Source organism: Plutella xylostella, chromosome 8 (assembly GCF_932276165.1).
Source record: "Plutella xylostella chromosome 8, ilPluXylo3.1, whole genome shotgun sequence".
Classification (NCBI taxonomy): Eukaryota; Metazoa; Arthropoda; class Insecta; order Lepidoptera; family Plutellidae; genus Plutella; species Plutella xylostella.
The window spans coordinates 10414502-10429142 of record NC_063988.1 but is presented as its reverse complement, the minus strand read 5'-3'; the positions used below and the strand labels follow the sequence as shown (position 1 = coordinate 10429142).

General features: G+C 35.0%; 2 protein-coding genes across 2 annotated transcripts in view; one reads left to right on the top strand and one right to left on the bottom strand.

The window, feature by feature from the left end:
* LOC105383155 (metabotropic glutamate receptor 2) overlaps window positions 1-14641 on the top strand; it is a 156762-nt gene that overhangs the window by 93976 nt on the left and 48145 nt on the right. Inside the window, exon 4 of the mRNA XM_048622486.1 lies at window positions 7309-7479. Coding sequence (XP_048478443.1) covers window positions 7309-7479 — 171 coding nt within the window. The remainder of the gene's footprint in view (window positions 1-7308; window positions 7480-14641) is intronic.
* On the bottom strand, window positions 12187-14490 carry LOC105381391. Its single transcript, XM_038109966.2, has 2 exons — window positions 13537-14490; window positions 12187-13166 (listed from the first exon to the last, which is right to left on the bottom strand). The coding sequence occupies exons 1-2, from the start codon at window positions 14377-14379 to the stop codon at window positions 13149-13151; spliced, it is 861 nt and encodes a 286-aa protein (XP_037965894.2). The 5' UTR covers window positions 14380-14490; the 3' UTR covers window positions 12187-13148.

Genomic DNA, 14641 nt, shown 5'->3' with positions numbered 1-14641 from the left:
CTTGCTCAAAAATAAATTATAATCATAAATAATGATGGAGTCGTAGTTATGCAACAACAAAGTTTATTATAAATAATATTTGACCTTTATTTGAACCACTTGCATATTCCCTATTAGGCAAGTAATTTTGGTTTCGGCGTTTTTTGAATACAACTTTTACATTGCTCGCGATAATCTTATATTTTTTATCGGAAGTAAAAAAATAACACGACAGCGTTCTATATAGACAATTTTTCGCATCCACGACCATAGTAGGTCGTCAAATTATGAACCGCTACAACTGGCGGGATAAACAAAAACTATATTCATTTAGTTCCAAAAACGCGTCCATAGATCTCGAGCAAATCTAACCCCTATCTCCTAAAGCATTGGGATACAACTCGAATGAATCATTTTAAGTAATATATTTCGAGTAGTACCACAGAGTACTTAGGAAAGGTCATGACTATAAAGTCCTTACTGAAGTTAACTGTAGTTCTGTTCAAGGCATATTTGAGTGTTGTGCAATTGAACTGTTACAACACAAAATCATTATCATATGCTTGTACAGAACACCCACAAAAAATATAGCGAAATTGACTGAATTTTATGAAAAACTTGAAATTTTACTGTTAAAACTGACTAGGTCCAATAAAAAAATTATAATGTGCGGCGATTTTAACATAGACATATTAAGTAATGATAATCAATCTAAATATTTTGAAAATTTACTATTAAGATTTAATTTGAAACTAGAAATAAGAGAACCAACAAGACTCATCAGTAAAACGTGCCTCGATAATTTTGCTCACAATGCCAATGGCTGTAATAGTGATGTACTTAACTTTGGTCTATCTGATCATACTGCTCAACTTCTTAAATTTCCAGTCAAAAAGTCATACACATTAAAATCCTGGTTCATTCAACGTCGTGACTACAGTGATGAAAATCTAATAAAATTTAAATCTTACGTTGAAAGCATTTCATTTTCTGAGGTCTATGACTGCGACGATCCAAACGCTGCCTACACTAGCTTTATAGAGCTATTCACTCTTCTATATAAACTGTGTTTCCCTTTGAAAAAAATAAAAGTTTCTCTCAGGAAAACTCCTAAGTGGATAAGTAAGGGTATAAAAAAATGCAGTAAAAGGAAACGAGAATTGCTTAGGATATACCAATAAAATAAAACAACTGAGAATAAAAATAAACTTAGGATGTATTCAAATAGATTTAAAAAAGTAATTCAGTTGACACAGCGAGCCCAAAACGGCTATCTCATTGAAACTGCTGATTCTAAATCCAAAGCTATGTGGCAAATAATAAAAAACTCAAAATTTAATAACATAAAAGAGCCTATTTCAAAAATTGACATTCATTCTAATATAATCACTGACCCAACTGACATTGCTAATGCTTTTAATAACTATTTTATTGACGAACCTAAATTACCCTCTAATGACATTAAACCTAACCTACTAGACAATGTAAATCATACTTTTTTCATGCCACCATCCATCCCCACTGACATTTTAAAGATAATAAAAAAACTAAAGAACACTAATAGTGTAGGTCATGATGAAGTTACGACTAAGGTCATAAAAACCGTAGCTGAATCAATATCATTCCCATTAAGCTACATAATGAACCTATGTATGACAATGGGTGTATTTCCAAAGAGACTCAAAACCACTGTCATTATCCCCATTCACAAAAAGAATAACAAAGAATGTATTCAATATTATCGTCCTATTGCCCTGTTATCCATTTTCTCAAAAATTCTCGAAAAATATATTAATAATTCTATTTACCAGTATCTTGTCAAATTTAATATCCTTGTTAATGAACAATACGGATTCCGGAGAAGCACAACAATAAACATGGCCATATTTAATTTTCTTAATCAAACACTGATTAACATTGACAAAAGAAAACCCTGCTGTGCAATGTTTATGGACATGACTAAGGCGTTTGACTTAGTCGACCATAAACTCTTACTTAGGAAACTACATTCTTATGGAATTCGTGGCAACATACATAGGCTTATTGAATCCTATTTAAGCGAAAGATTCCAATTGGTAGAAATAACCAAAGTAAGTTTGGACACTAAATGTGAAACTACCTATAGGTCTCTACAGAGGATAAACAGTCGTGGTGTACCCCAAGGTAGTGTCTTAGGGCCTCTATTGTTCATTTTATATATTAATGACTTACCCCTTCACACAAAATTTCCAATGGTGCTATTCGCAGATGATAGCACACTTCTCATAGAATGCAATGATCCTCAATCTTATGAAATTGAAGTAAATGACTCACTTGGCACAGTTATAAACTGGCTTACAGGTAACAAACTTTTAATAAACCTGGAGAAAACTAAGCTTATGCATTTTTACCAGAGAAAACTACCAGATCACATAAATGTAAGCCATGCCGGAAAGGTGGTTGAAACCACTAACGTCACTCGTTTTCTTGGACTATTGATTGACAGCAATCTGTCCTGGAAATTCCATGTAGATCATGTATGTAAGAGAATGAGTAAAGCTGCGTACGCCCTTTACAAACTTTCACGTACTACAAATCTAAAAACACTCTTAACTGCTTATCATGGTAATGCAGCTTCAATACTACGATATGGAGTTATATTCTGGGGCAACTCCACAGATAAAGATAAAGTATTCAAAGCTCAAAAACAGTGCATTCGAGCAATGTTTAATTTAAGAAGCACTGATTCATGTCGACCATACTTTATCAAAAACAGTATATTAACATTTCCTTGCTTGTACATTTATGAGATGCTACTATTTGTAAAAACAAATTCAAATTTATTTAAAACAATGACCGATGTCACTTCAAGACTAGGTCGCAACAGAGACAGGCTGTTCACTGAGCACTATAACACTACGCTCTTAACTAAGAGTATTGTGTGTATGGGCCCTAAGCTGTACAACAAACTGCCTAACAATATAAGATGTCTTGACCTAATCCAATTTAAAAATAAACTAAATACTATTCTTCAAAAAAAATGTTATTATACAATTAATGACTACATAAATGACATATTATAAATCTATTGTATAAATTAATGACTATTACTATATGACTATTTCATTATTATATTACTATTATTGTGTAATGTTAGTTTGAACTTATTTTTACTTCTTTATGAATCACAAACTGTAAATTTGCATGAATTTTAAAGTGTAAGCAAAAAGTTGTACGTACTGTATAGTGCAAAGCATGGAGAACTACCTATGATATTTTTGTAACACCATTTTATATACCCATGTTTACAATAAATAAATTTTTATCTTATCTTTATCTTATCTTAGAGTTCATTGTTATCTTTCAGGTGCAACCACTAGGGATTACATAGTAGTGGCCAGTGAGTTTTGCTTAGCTTTAGAAGGATGATAATGATGTAGTATTTTGCATCCCACTTTCACAGATCCGTAGGAATTTTGTGGGACGTTTACAAAACCTCTGTCCGTCTAAATTAATTTTTTTATATATTCTTAACTTTTTATTCCTCTTTCTGTGTCCATTTAAGACCAAGTTGTTAAAAATAATTCCTGAAAAATGATACGATATTTTTGTAAACATCCTTCTTATTTTCTTAGTAGTATTTCCTCAATAGAATTTTCATCTAATCCTTGGGATCTATCTACATCTGCATATATGACGTCTATAGTATTGAATCATCAAACCTGAAGATTGTCTCCACCTGCGACGAGTCTATCCGTCTCCATTCGAGAACTCGTCTACCCGAGTGTGTGTGCTTAGAGAATAACCCCCAGAGCATGATCAGGGGGTCACTCTATTTAACGTTAAATTAAGTTTCGAAGCTCTGCTGCGCGAGCCACGGCTCTATCTCGTTGTATTAAACGTGTCGATTGCACGACAGCTCTCGTGCGTTTTTATTTTTCGCCAGTATAGAGTAACCCCCCAGGACCCACGGTGTGTGTATGCATGTGTGTGTGTGTGTGTGTGCAAACACAGACGCCTCTAATTGAAATGTTCAAGTGTGGGAGCTTTTGCGGTAAATACGAGATATTGAGGTGAATGGAGTTGGCATTCTATGAAATGTTATTGAAGTCGATAGAAAATGCTTTTTTGAAGTTGGTTAAAAATGCTGCACCCTGTATGTCGCAATTTAATCTGAGTATATAGGATTTTAATGAAATATGCTCCTGATTTTACGACAATGTTCTGCTAGTCAAACTGAAAGTTTCAGTGATGCATTGTACACCCCCACCCCTACCCCCTACAAAAATACAAATACAAAAATACAAAATACAAAAACGTTTATTCATTTGCCAAAAAGTTTTTCAGTAAACTAAGCTTGACCCCTTCTATTAAGTACAACCCTACCTTCTATAACATAGAATACCATCCTGTACGTAAATAAATAAGTTACCTAATAAGTCTTTTTTCCACAGCAGCCCTATTGAATTTTCTTTTCCGAATACTAAACTTATTTATGTTTCTTATTCCCTGAGATGGGACAATTCTTTTTTTATAACTTATAATAATAATTAGTACGAAGTAGCTTTTACCTGTTTTATGTGGAAATGACCGTTTCTTCCACAGTAAAAGTGAGAAAACAATTTTCCACGACATACTTCTGGTAAGGGCGTATTATTTTTTTATTATTTCATAAAATGAGGATGTCCACAAAAGTTTATTGTTTTTTTATGATCTATGGGACGACGTCGCGATCAAAAGTACCGGCTTATGATGTGGAACCGAAGTTCATCTAAGGGTGGGTTGCACCATTTAACTTTAACTATTACAGACGTCAAATCCCTTGAAGATTGATCTGTCTCGCCAAGAGATTTGACGTTTGTAATAGTTAAAGTTAAATGGTGCAACCCACCCTTACTAAAGTCTACTTCTCATAGGAGGTTTTAAAGCTAAACTTACACCTTGTTTAACAGTAGTTGTTTGTTCCTATGACACTCCCGAGCAATGAAATATTATACTTACAAAATGCTGACACAAAATGGCCAATTTCACGATTTACCTATAAATTTATGTTTTTAGTCGATAATATTCTGATGCACTTAAAGTAAAAAGTAAAGTAAAGTAAAGTAATTCTTTATTTCCATACCAAATTACACTAAGTACATACAAAGTTAAATACACAACAAACTGGTATAGAAAAAGGTATTCAGCTCAGCTTTACATGCTGCAGCAAAATATTTTTTACTGAGCGCTGATATTCTGCTGAACCCTAACTAGAAACTAATATTTAGCGTAAACTAAAATTCTAAAATTACGTAAGTATACAATATAAAAGTTCACACTCTTATTTAACAATGATAATAATGTTAACAATATAATTAAATAGACACGAATACATATTAATACACAATAGTAGATATATATATATATTCAAAAATAATAAGTAATTAAAATAAAAACTATATAGGTATTCATGTTATAATAATATTGTAAGGGGTTGGAACATCATATTAGGCTAATAAGCCTTTAAGGCAGAGATAGGTTTACTTGTCTAAGCTTTAAGGCGATAATTTTTGTAAATCTAAAAGGTATTTTTTTAATTTTAAACTAAACGTTGCTTTACTTTACGTTGCTTTACTTAACTTCACTTCAATATTGCATACGTGTTCAGCTATCATTTTCTATTTAGGAGTAATTATTGTCACTGGAACTTATTCAATGCTTGCGTGTGTATTGTATTATTATATTTTACAGAGTGGAATAGGGCTCATTGGCAGAAATATAGTCAGTGCGTCAAAATAAGACCAACCGAATACAAAACCAGTAAAACCACCTAAAAGGTTGAGTGGAGGAAATCGCTTTACGCCAGTTAGTTACTATAGACTGTCTACTAACGGGCTTGTAGGCTTTTAAACATTACGTAACCGGAGCAGGAGGGCTGAAATGTAAAAGTTTGTAACTGAATTTCCACGCCAATTTGTCATTTTGCGTGTAAATTTCCAGCAAGTTTCAGTCACGTCTGCCTGAAGTAGATTCTCCACACCTCTCCAGATTCAAGACCCTTTTAGTAGAGCTATATGTGAATAATATATTTTGTACAAACGTCTGTGTAATGTAGGAATGTGTAAACGATTTAATACACTCACGGGCAATGAAAAGGTTCCACTGAGAAAGGAACAAATTACTCCTAAACGGAAAAGACTGGCTTATTAACGCCTTCTGCAACAAAAAAATGGGGTTGTTTAGAGTCGGCATCTTGTGAGTAAAACTTTTTCATTGCCCGTGAGTGTAAATGAATACGGAACGGTGATTGATGGTCACCGGGCGGCAGCAGATATTGTACTCTAACTAAAACGCTAAGTATACGGCTTCGATTTCCGCCTGAGACAGACAAAAAAAAACACGCACTCACGCCTTGTACTAATGTACTCCCTTGCGGGGTAGGCAGAGGTGCATTGCTGCACCCACTTTTCGCCAGAGTATTATGTTAGTCCCAATGTAATAGGGGGCGGGCCTATTGCCATTTTACGGGCACATCCAAGACCCGAGAACAAATAATATATCTGTGTTTAAACAAATATCTGCCCCAGCCGGGATTCGAACCCGAGACCATCGGCTCAGTAGTCAGGGTCACTAACCACTACGCCATTCGGTCGTCACCACTACGCCATGAGACAGATATTTATACTATATTTTTGTCCCTTGAGTTGTAGGGACAAAATCGTCATAGGTATAAAAACAAAAGCCAAAGGCTTGGACTGCATTGGGAATAAATAAAACAAGTAAGCAAATTTTATTTCCTGAAGAATTGTTTGCTACATATACTTACGTTACGTAAACACGTAGATAATATAGCATCTTCAACCCAGTAGCGTCCTTTGATAGAATATTCAAAGCAATTTCTACTACGGAATTGAATATTTTTAAAGCCGCGTAGAACTTTTAATCAAGCGAACAAATTATGTAGGTAAGCTGTACCTATGTATATCCGATGATTAAATTTGTACATGGAAATTCTTCTTGTAGCCAATTCTCGACCACCTTTAAAGTTGGCTATCAGTGGCATGTGAAATGCAATTTGTGTTACAATAATAAACTTTCATAAAGTTAAATTATTCGCGGGATCGATCTCACCCTCGACATAACAGTTACAGTTACTAACTACTGCGCCACCTAGTCGTCAGGTTTAAACGCTAAGTTATCACCAGGGTACCATAATCTCGTCTTCATCTTAGCCGTCCACTGTAACAAGTACAACTGACTTAATTGTTGTCTTACAGAGTTTCTACTCTAACCATATTCCCCTTCCTCTGACATATAGGCATCTTACTCTCACCCGCAGTCACCCTAATCTCCCGTCCCTCTCCGCAGGTGTCGTTCTTCTCCACGTCCCCGGAGCTGTCGAACAAGGCTCGCTTCGAGTACTTCACGCGCACCATCCCCTCCGACCTGCACCAGGTGCGCGCCATGGTCGAGATCGTGAAGCAGTTCAACTGGACCTACGTCTCCATCATCTATGAGGAGTCCAACTATGGGATCAAGGTTTGTGGTTTGTGCTTCTTGGATTTTCGGTAACACTAAGCCGTATTCCGTAACTCCGAGTGGCATTGGTTGTTATAAAATGACTGTCAACTTAGAAGATTATTAATTAATACCTTTTTGCTGACTAATCTAATTTTATAAAAATATTTTTATGTGTTGAATATAGGTATAAAGGATATTAACTTTACTGACTTATTAACTTTCTTTGATACATTTTTTACTAAGATTTGTTGTGTTTTTGATCAAAAAGTTACAAAATGCAGTAGGGTTTGTCACCGTAGTCAAAGTATTAGTCGCTGACTGCCAAGAGAGTACTCAAATTACAGTTAATGACATTCCGGCAGGTGGACTTTGAATTTGAGCTGGATACTACTCCTGCTTTTAAAATTTCGGAAAGATATTAAAAGTGCTAATTAAATGCCTGACAGCTCTCTGAAATTATTCATCCGTTGGTAAATTATCATACACACATTAACATTCATTAATGGCTCTTATTTTTGCGCACCACTATAAAATTTATAAAATATGTCGGCCTTAAGGACACAATGACACAATACACAATGGTGATCGGTGACCACTTCGTGATGGCTCAATAAAAAGGTATAAATAGCAAATAATAAGAGCTTTTGATTTAATATTTCAATACAATAAACATCAGTCATCTGTTCGACTGGGCATCGGAATGGAAAAGTTTTGTTCTCCTACAAAACGATGTATTTCAATTTATTAGCCATCCACCAAAACAAATACCGTATAATTCTATTATAATAAATAAAAACACCTTATCCACGCAACGCTCAATCATTTAAAAACACATTTGTCTTTCCAATATGGTGTTTCTTATCGATGTGGTGACATTTGGACCAAAATACGAGAAACTATTTTTACCCTTTCGAATGAGAAATTGCTGGTATTTCCCGTTCGAATTCAAAGAACCACCGCTGGATTGAAATGTGGAGTATTTTGTGAAAGACAACCTCGTATTACACTTCTATACCTAGATTATAGGTACCACTTTATGACCTAGTTAATCTAGAACACCACTTAAAGGAGAGATAATAGAGAGAAGAAGTATTTATTCATTAAGATTATTAATACTTAATAACTTTATCTTAAGCCGCGTACAGACCGGCCAAACGAACGCCAACGAACGGGTTTCGTTGACCTCTGTTGCTGCAATCTTCCCTGTATTATAAATGATAAATATCCATCGTTGGGCGTTCGTTGGCCGTTCGTTGGGCCGGTCTGTACGCAGCTTTAAATGGATTTAATGATCAATCAATCGCAAATTTCACCAACAAACATTTTGATCCGTCAACAACTGCAAAAAAACAACGCTGTAAACTGACACCGAAACTCATTATTCATGACGAAAAAAAACAATAAGCCATCAAGAAAAAAAACATCTTACAGAAAGAAGTAATAAAGTACATATTTGAGAAAATCATAATAATAAAAACTTTCAGAAAATCTGGCAAATGTATGAGGAAAGAGGCTTTGTCGAAAATCTTATTTGGTTTTTTTTCTGTTTCTTTTCTTATTTAGGTGACAAAGTTTGTGCCTGAGCGTGCGACGCAATACTCGCGGATGCAAATTAAGTATATTTGCCCTCCAGAAGGAACCTGGGAGGCCACTTTACCTTACTAAAAACAAAATTTTACTAACACACTGTCATGTGCAAGGGTTGTGTCAGATCAGATCTCGTTCGTTCGTTTTTTACGAAGCTAGAACCCGATTGTTCGGTTATTTAATAAGGCGCTCGTTTGTTATTATATTATTATACGGCTTAAGGGTATAGTTAGTGTATAGTATAACTCGCTGAGCTACGTAAATTTATAGAACCCGTATATATTGTATTAGTATTGTAACTAAGTTGTATGTAGGTCATGCTATTATTTCAACAAAGGCCATACTGGGGAGGATACGGACAATATTATACTGAAGCATCAATAATAACAGGACCCTCCACTAAACCAAACAAATGGATAAGTCGCTAAAAAAACAGCTGCTTATTTTTTATTTCATGAAATTAAAATACACTTTCATAAAATAATAAAAATTAAAGGGAAATATTACTCATGTAGATTATTTACAATCATATTTCAGTTTCCCTTTTTCAGAACTTATTTGCATAAGTTTGTTATTATTTTACTTATTTATTTATGTTTTGACGTTACTGTATGCCAAATTTGGGCTATAATAATATTAGATTTATTAGAGTAATTTGTGTTGTTTTATTATTTCATCATGAAGTTGATTATTTTTCATTTTACGGGTTCAAGAATTTTCGCTCGTGTCGCCGCCGCCGCGACGCCGCCTCTGCCTCGACTCTCTTGCAGGGAGCGAAGCGCCTAAAAATCTATCACTCCTCACTCCTCGTATACCAATTACGATAAACGATTGATGACAGCTTTTGTTCGTTCGTTTTTGGTCAAGATAGAGTAACCCTCGCGAGCTACATTGAGCGATATCAACCCACCATATGGCATCTCGGAACGTCGCCGTCGTCTCAATTCTAGGGTCCAGTCGTAAAATAAATATTAGAGGGCCATTCGCATAAAATAAACGAGTGTGTCGCGATATTGAAATAAGTAACAGAAGGCATTACAGGCACTGCAGTTTATGCGTGCGGAGAAGTTATAGGACCATTTGTGGATAAAATATACTGAGTAAAACGCTTTGAAATTAATTAAATCAAGGTTTTATTATCGCGCACACACATGGCTATTAACAGTTCAAATAGAAAGAGGCAGACATAGGGGTGCGTTCCAATATCAGTACACGATACGAGGAGTGCGTTGCAATATCAGTATACCACACTCTCCCGCACCAATTCTATCCCACAACACCAGAAATTAACTTAGGTAGTTATAAATGGATTACATTTTATGCTTAGGGCATCTACTTTTGTAACAAGTTTTAAATGTAACAGGTAGGTTATATTGTACAATCTTAAGTGTATTTTTATGCTTAATCTAGTTTGTACTTAACAAATTTAAATGTAACAGGTAGGTTTATATTATACAATCTTAAATGTATTTTTATGCTTAATCTAGTTTGTACTTAACAAATTTAAAAGTAACAGGTAGGTTAAATAGTACATTCTTAAATTTATTCTAATAAATTATTCGCACAACATAACATTTGGTTTACATGCCTTTTCCACTGACAACCTCCTACATCCACCAGATATGTTACACCAGGTATAGATTCGTCCACTATTACACCTTGAACCCATGGCCTACTTCCTTGCCTATAATCCTTAACCATGACCTTTTGGCCTATTTCAAAATTTACATTTCTATGTCCTTGCTCCCTATTCTGTACTTTTCTCTCTACTTCCTCCCTTAATGGTGGTGGACGCATCAAATTGAATCTATTCCTAAGTTCTCTACCTAACATTAACCGAGCTGGGGTGATACCAGTTGTCCTTTGAGGTGTGTTCCTATAGTCCATCAGAAATAAATTTATAGCATATGACATACTGTGACCACTTTCTACAATTTTTGTTATAGTCGATTTAAATGTTTGAACAAAGCGTTCAGCTGCCCCGTTAGTGGCTGGGTGGTAAGGTGGTGAGAATGTATGTTTAATTTGTGCTGATTTACAGAATTCCTGAAACTCTATGCTAGTAAACGATCGCCCATTATCTGTTACTAAATGTACTGGTATACCAAATATTGTAAATAACCTTTTCAATATCTCAATAGTTCTTGTAGATGTTATATTATTCATTTCAAATACTTCTGGCCATTTTGTATAGCTATCTACAATGACCAGATACATTTTATTATAGAACGGCCCTAAAAAGTCTGCATGTATCCTATACCATGCTGAAGGTGGCACGGGCCATGGTTTTTGAATTTTACCAGGGCTTTTACTATTCTCTAAACAAACAATACAGTTCTTAACTATATTTTCTATATTTGCATCTAATTTTGGCCACCAAAAGTAAGACCGAGCTATTTCCTTCATTCTAACAATTCCAAAATGGCTCTTGTGTAGCTCCTTTAGTAAAGTTTCTCGGATTGAGGTAGGTACTATTATACGGTATCCCCAGAACAAGCATCCTCTATCGACCGTTAACTCTTGTTTTCTGGAATAGAATGGTAAAAGATCTTCGGATACATATTTTTTTTCTGGCCAACCATCAGCTAAACATCTAATAATTTTTGTTAATGTTACATCTTTTTTTGTTTCAGCCTGAATAAGTTTCCAATCTAATATTTCCATTTCAGAGGTATTGATATGCAAGAAACTACATGAGTCACTATCAGTTAATAATGAATGTACATTTTTATCCTCACAAACCGACTCATTTACAGTTCTCGATAGATAATCTGCGGGATTAACCGAAGATTTAATGTGCCTCACCTTATATTTGAAAGCTGACAAAAATATGGCATAATGCTGCAGTCTTTTGGCAGCCATTTTTGGTATGCTTTTGGTGGGACCGAAAATCCTAACCAAGGCTGCGTTATCTGTCTCTAGCTCAAATGACCTTCCATATATATAATTATAAAATTTGGTAATACCAAAAATAACTGCCATAGCTTCTTTATCTATAGTGGAATATCTTTGTTCTGCCTCACTTAATTTTTTACTGGCATATGCAATTGGTTTTACAGTACCATTCTCATCTCTATTAGATAATACAGCACCTAACCCTGTGTCGGAGGCATCACAGGTCAGGATCAGCGGCAAATCTGGGTTGTAATGTCTCAAATTTTCCGCCGATGCCAACCTCTTTTTTATTAGCTGAAAAGCCTCTTCACACTCAGTTGTCCAATTAAATCTATTTTTTTTAGTACATTCATACAATGGTGTTATTATTTTCGCCATATCTTTTAAGAAACGGTTATAATAATTTATCTTGCCTAAAAAGGACTTCAGCAAAGTTAAGTTAGTAGGAGTTTTGGTATTTAAGAGTGGTTCAATATTTGATGGAATAATACTAACACCATTTTTATCAACACAGTATCCAAAAACTTCCAAGCTTGTTACAAATAATTTACATTTTTCTGGCTTTAATTTAAATTCACATTCTCTTAATTTTTTTAGCACTTTGCATAATGTTTCTCGAGTGTCTTGTAAATTATCGCCTTTTATATAAATATTATCTATAAATACAACAGTATTTGGTATGTCTTTTAGTTTTTTAAACATTAACCGCTGGAAAGCTCCAGGCCCAGAACTCACACCATACGGAAGATAGTTATATTTATATGTCCCTACTTCTGTGATAATAGTTGTACAATCCTGACTTTCAGGACTAAGCGGTGCTTGTAAGTATGCCTCTTTTAAATCTAGTTCGCAGTAGTATTCACCCTTTTGTAATGTATTTAGAATATCCTCCACATGCGGTAGGGGAAAGTGATCCACTTCTAAACAATTATTTACTGTTAATTTATAATCACCACAAAGCCTCACTGAACCATCTGGTTTTAGGATTGGTACCACAGGGGTTCCCCATTCACTCTGCTCAACTACTGATATTCTGCCATTTTTTAATAATCTTTGTACCTCATTATTTACCTTGTCTCGCAGCGCGAATGGGACCCGTCGTACAGGTAGACACTTCGGTTTTGCATCTGGTTTTAATTTGAGTGCTATTTGGTCTCCTTTAAAATTACCCCACCCTGGGGTGAATACATCTGCGAACTGGTTTTTTATTTCTTGTCGGGCATCTGAAACAGTTTGCAATTGATTAGTTGCTACATTGACGTTATTTTGGAAGTATGGGGGCCATAAATTTAATGCCTTAAGCCAGTCCCTACCTATGACACGAGGAGAATCATTATTTACTACAAAGACATTCAAGTTTTTTGAAACATCATTATGTTTTACAGTAACATTTGATATCACCCCTAAAGGATGAGTTAAAGTTTGGTCAAAGTTTCTAAACACTACATTACAATTTTCCAATTGAAATGAATGCAAGTATGTTTGTTTGTCTTTTAGCGATATTACAGTCACTTCTGACCCTGTGTCTAACTGAAATGGTACATCATGATTGTTCATGTTTATTGACATATAGTGAGGTGGTATCCTACTTACACTTCTGAATGAATAAGTTTCATATTCATTATAAGGATTTGGTTCCAACTCCACATCATTTCTCTGATCTTCAACAGTTTCGGTTTCAACTACATTAGTTTGTCTCTGCCTTCTTGGGCACATTCTGAATATATGGCCTTGTTGTCCGCATTCGGAGCAGTACTTCTTCCTTAAAGTACATTCATGTTTTAAATGGTTTGATTTCCCGCAGCAAAAGCATTGGCTACCATTCTGCTTATTGTTATTATTAATTGAAGGTTTATTTGTAGGTTTCTTATTTTTCCAAGCTTTCCTGTTATCCTGATTGTAAAAGATGTCTGTGACTGGCTGTGTCTCCACACTTCCACATTGTACTAATGCAGCCTCCACCGCCTGTGCCACCTGAATACAGGTTTCTAATTTCAGCTCTCCTGTTTTCATAAGCTCGAATTTGATCATCTTCGAAGATACTCCGTCAATGAACTTTTCCATTATTTGATCATCAACGTCTTTGAACTGGCATTTTCCAGCTAACTTTTTAAGTTCCAAAATATAATCCTCTACTGATTCATTTTGCTGTTGATTTCTTTGTCGAAACTTTGCTCTTTCCAAAACAGTTGATGTTGTTTTCACATATTTGTTTTCTAATTTGTCACACAGCTCTTGATAAGATAGGGTATTAGGTTTCGCCGGAGCACACAAATGCGTAAGTGTTTCAAATGTCCGTGGTGATAACTTTGTTATTAACAGGGATACTTTTTTGTCTTCTTTAATGTCATTCAAATTTATAAATGAATCGAGTTGTTGATGGAAAACCTCGAACTTCTCCCCATCAAATGGCTTTAATTCGCCGTAGTTAGTCATGATACGGATTTCCTGACCTTTTGCACACACTTGCTTTTTCTTATAATGCTCGCTTAGGATGCCGCGCAGCCCATCGACATTGAGACCCGAGAAATCCAATTTCTCCTCTTTGCAAATTTGTTCTAATTCTTGTTTAGAACATTTGTAAATAAAACTGCGTTTGCCTGCTTTCACTTGTTCAATCCTTGAGTCTTTACTCTCTTCTTCAGTTTCAAATTTCTCCGATTCCGATTCAATTTTTGACTTTGACATTGAATTGTTT

Bases quoted from the DNA above. Each gene is read 5' to 3' on its own strand.
- LOC105381391 (XM_038109966.2), bottom strand. From the start codon at position 14,379: ATGACTAACTACGGCGAATTAAAGCCATTTGATGGGGAGAAGTTCGAG.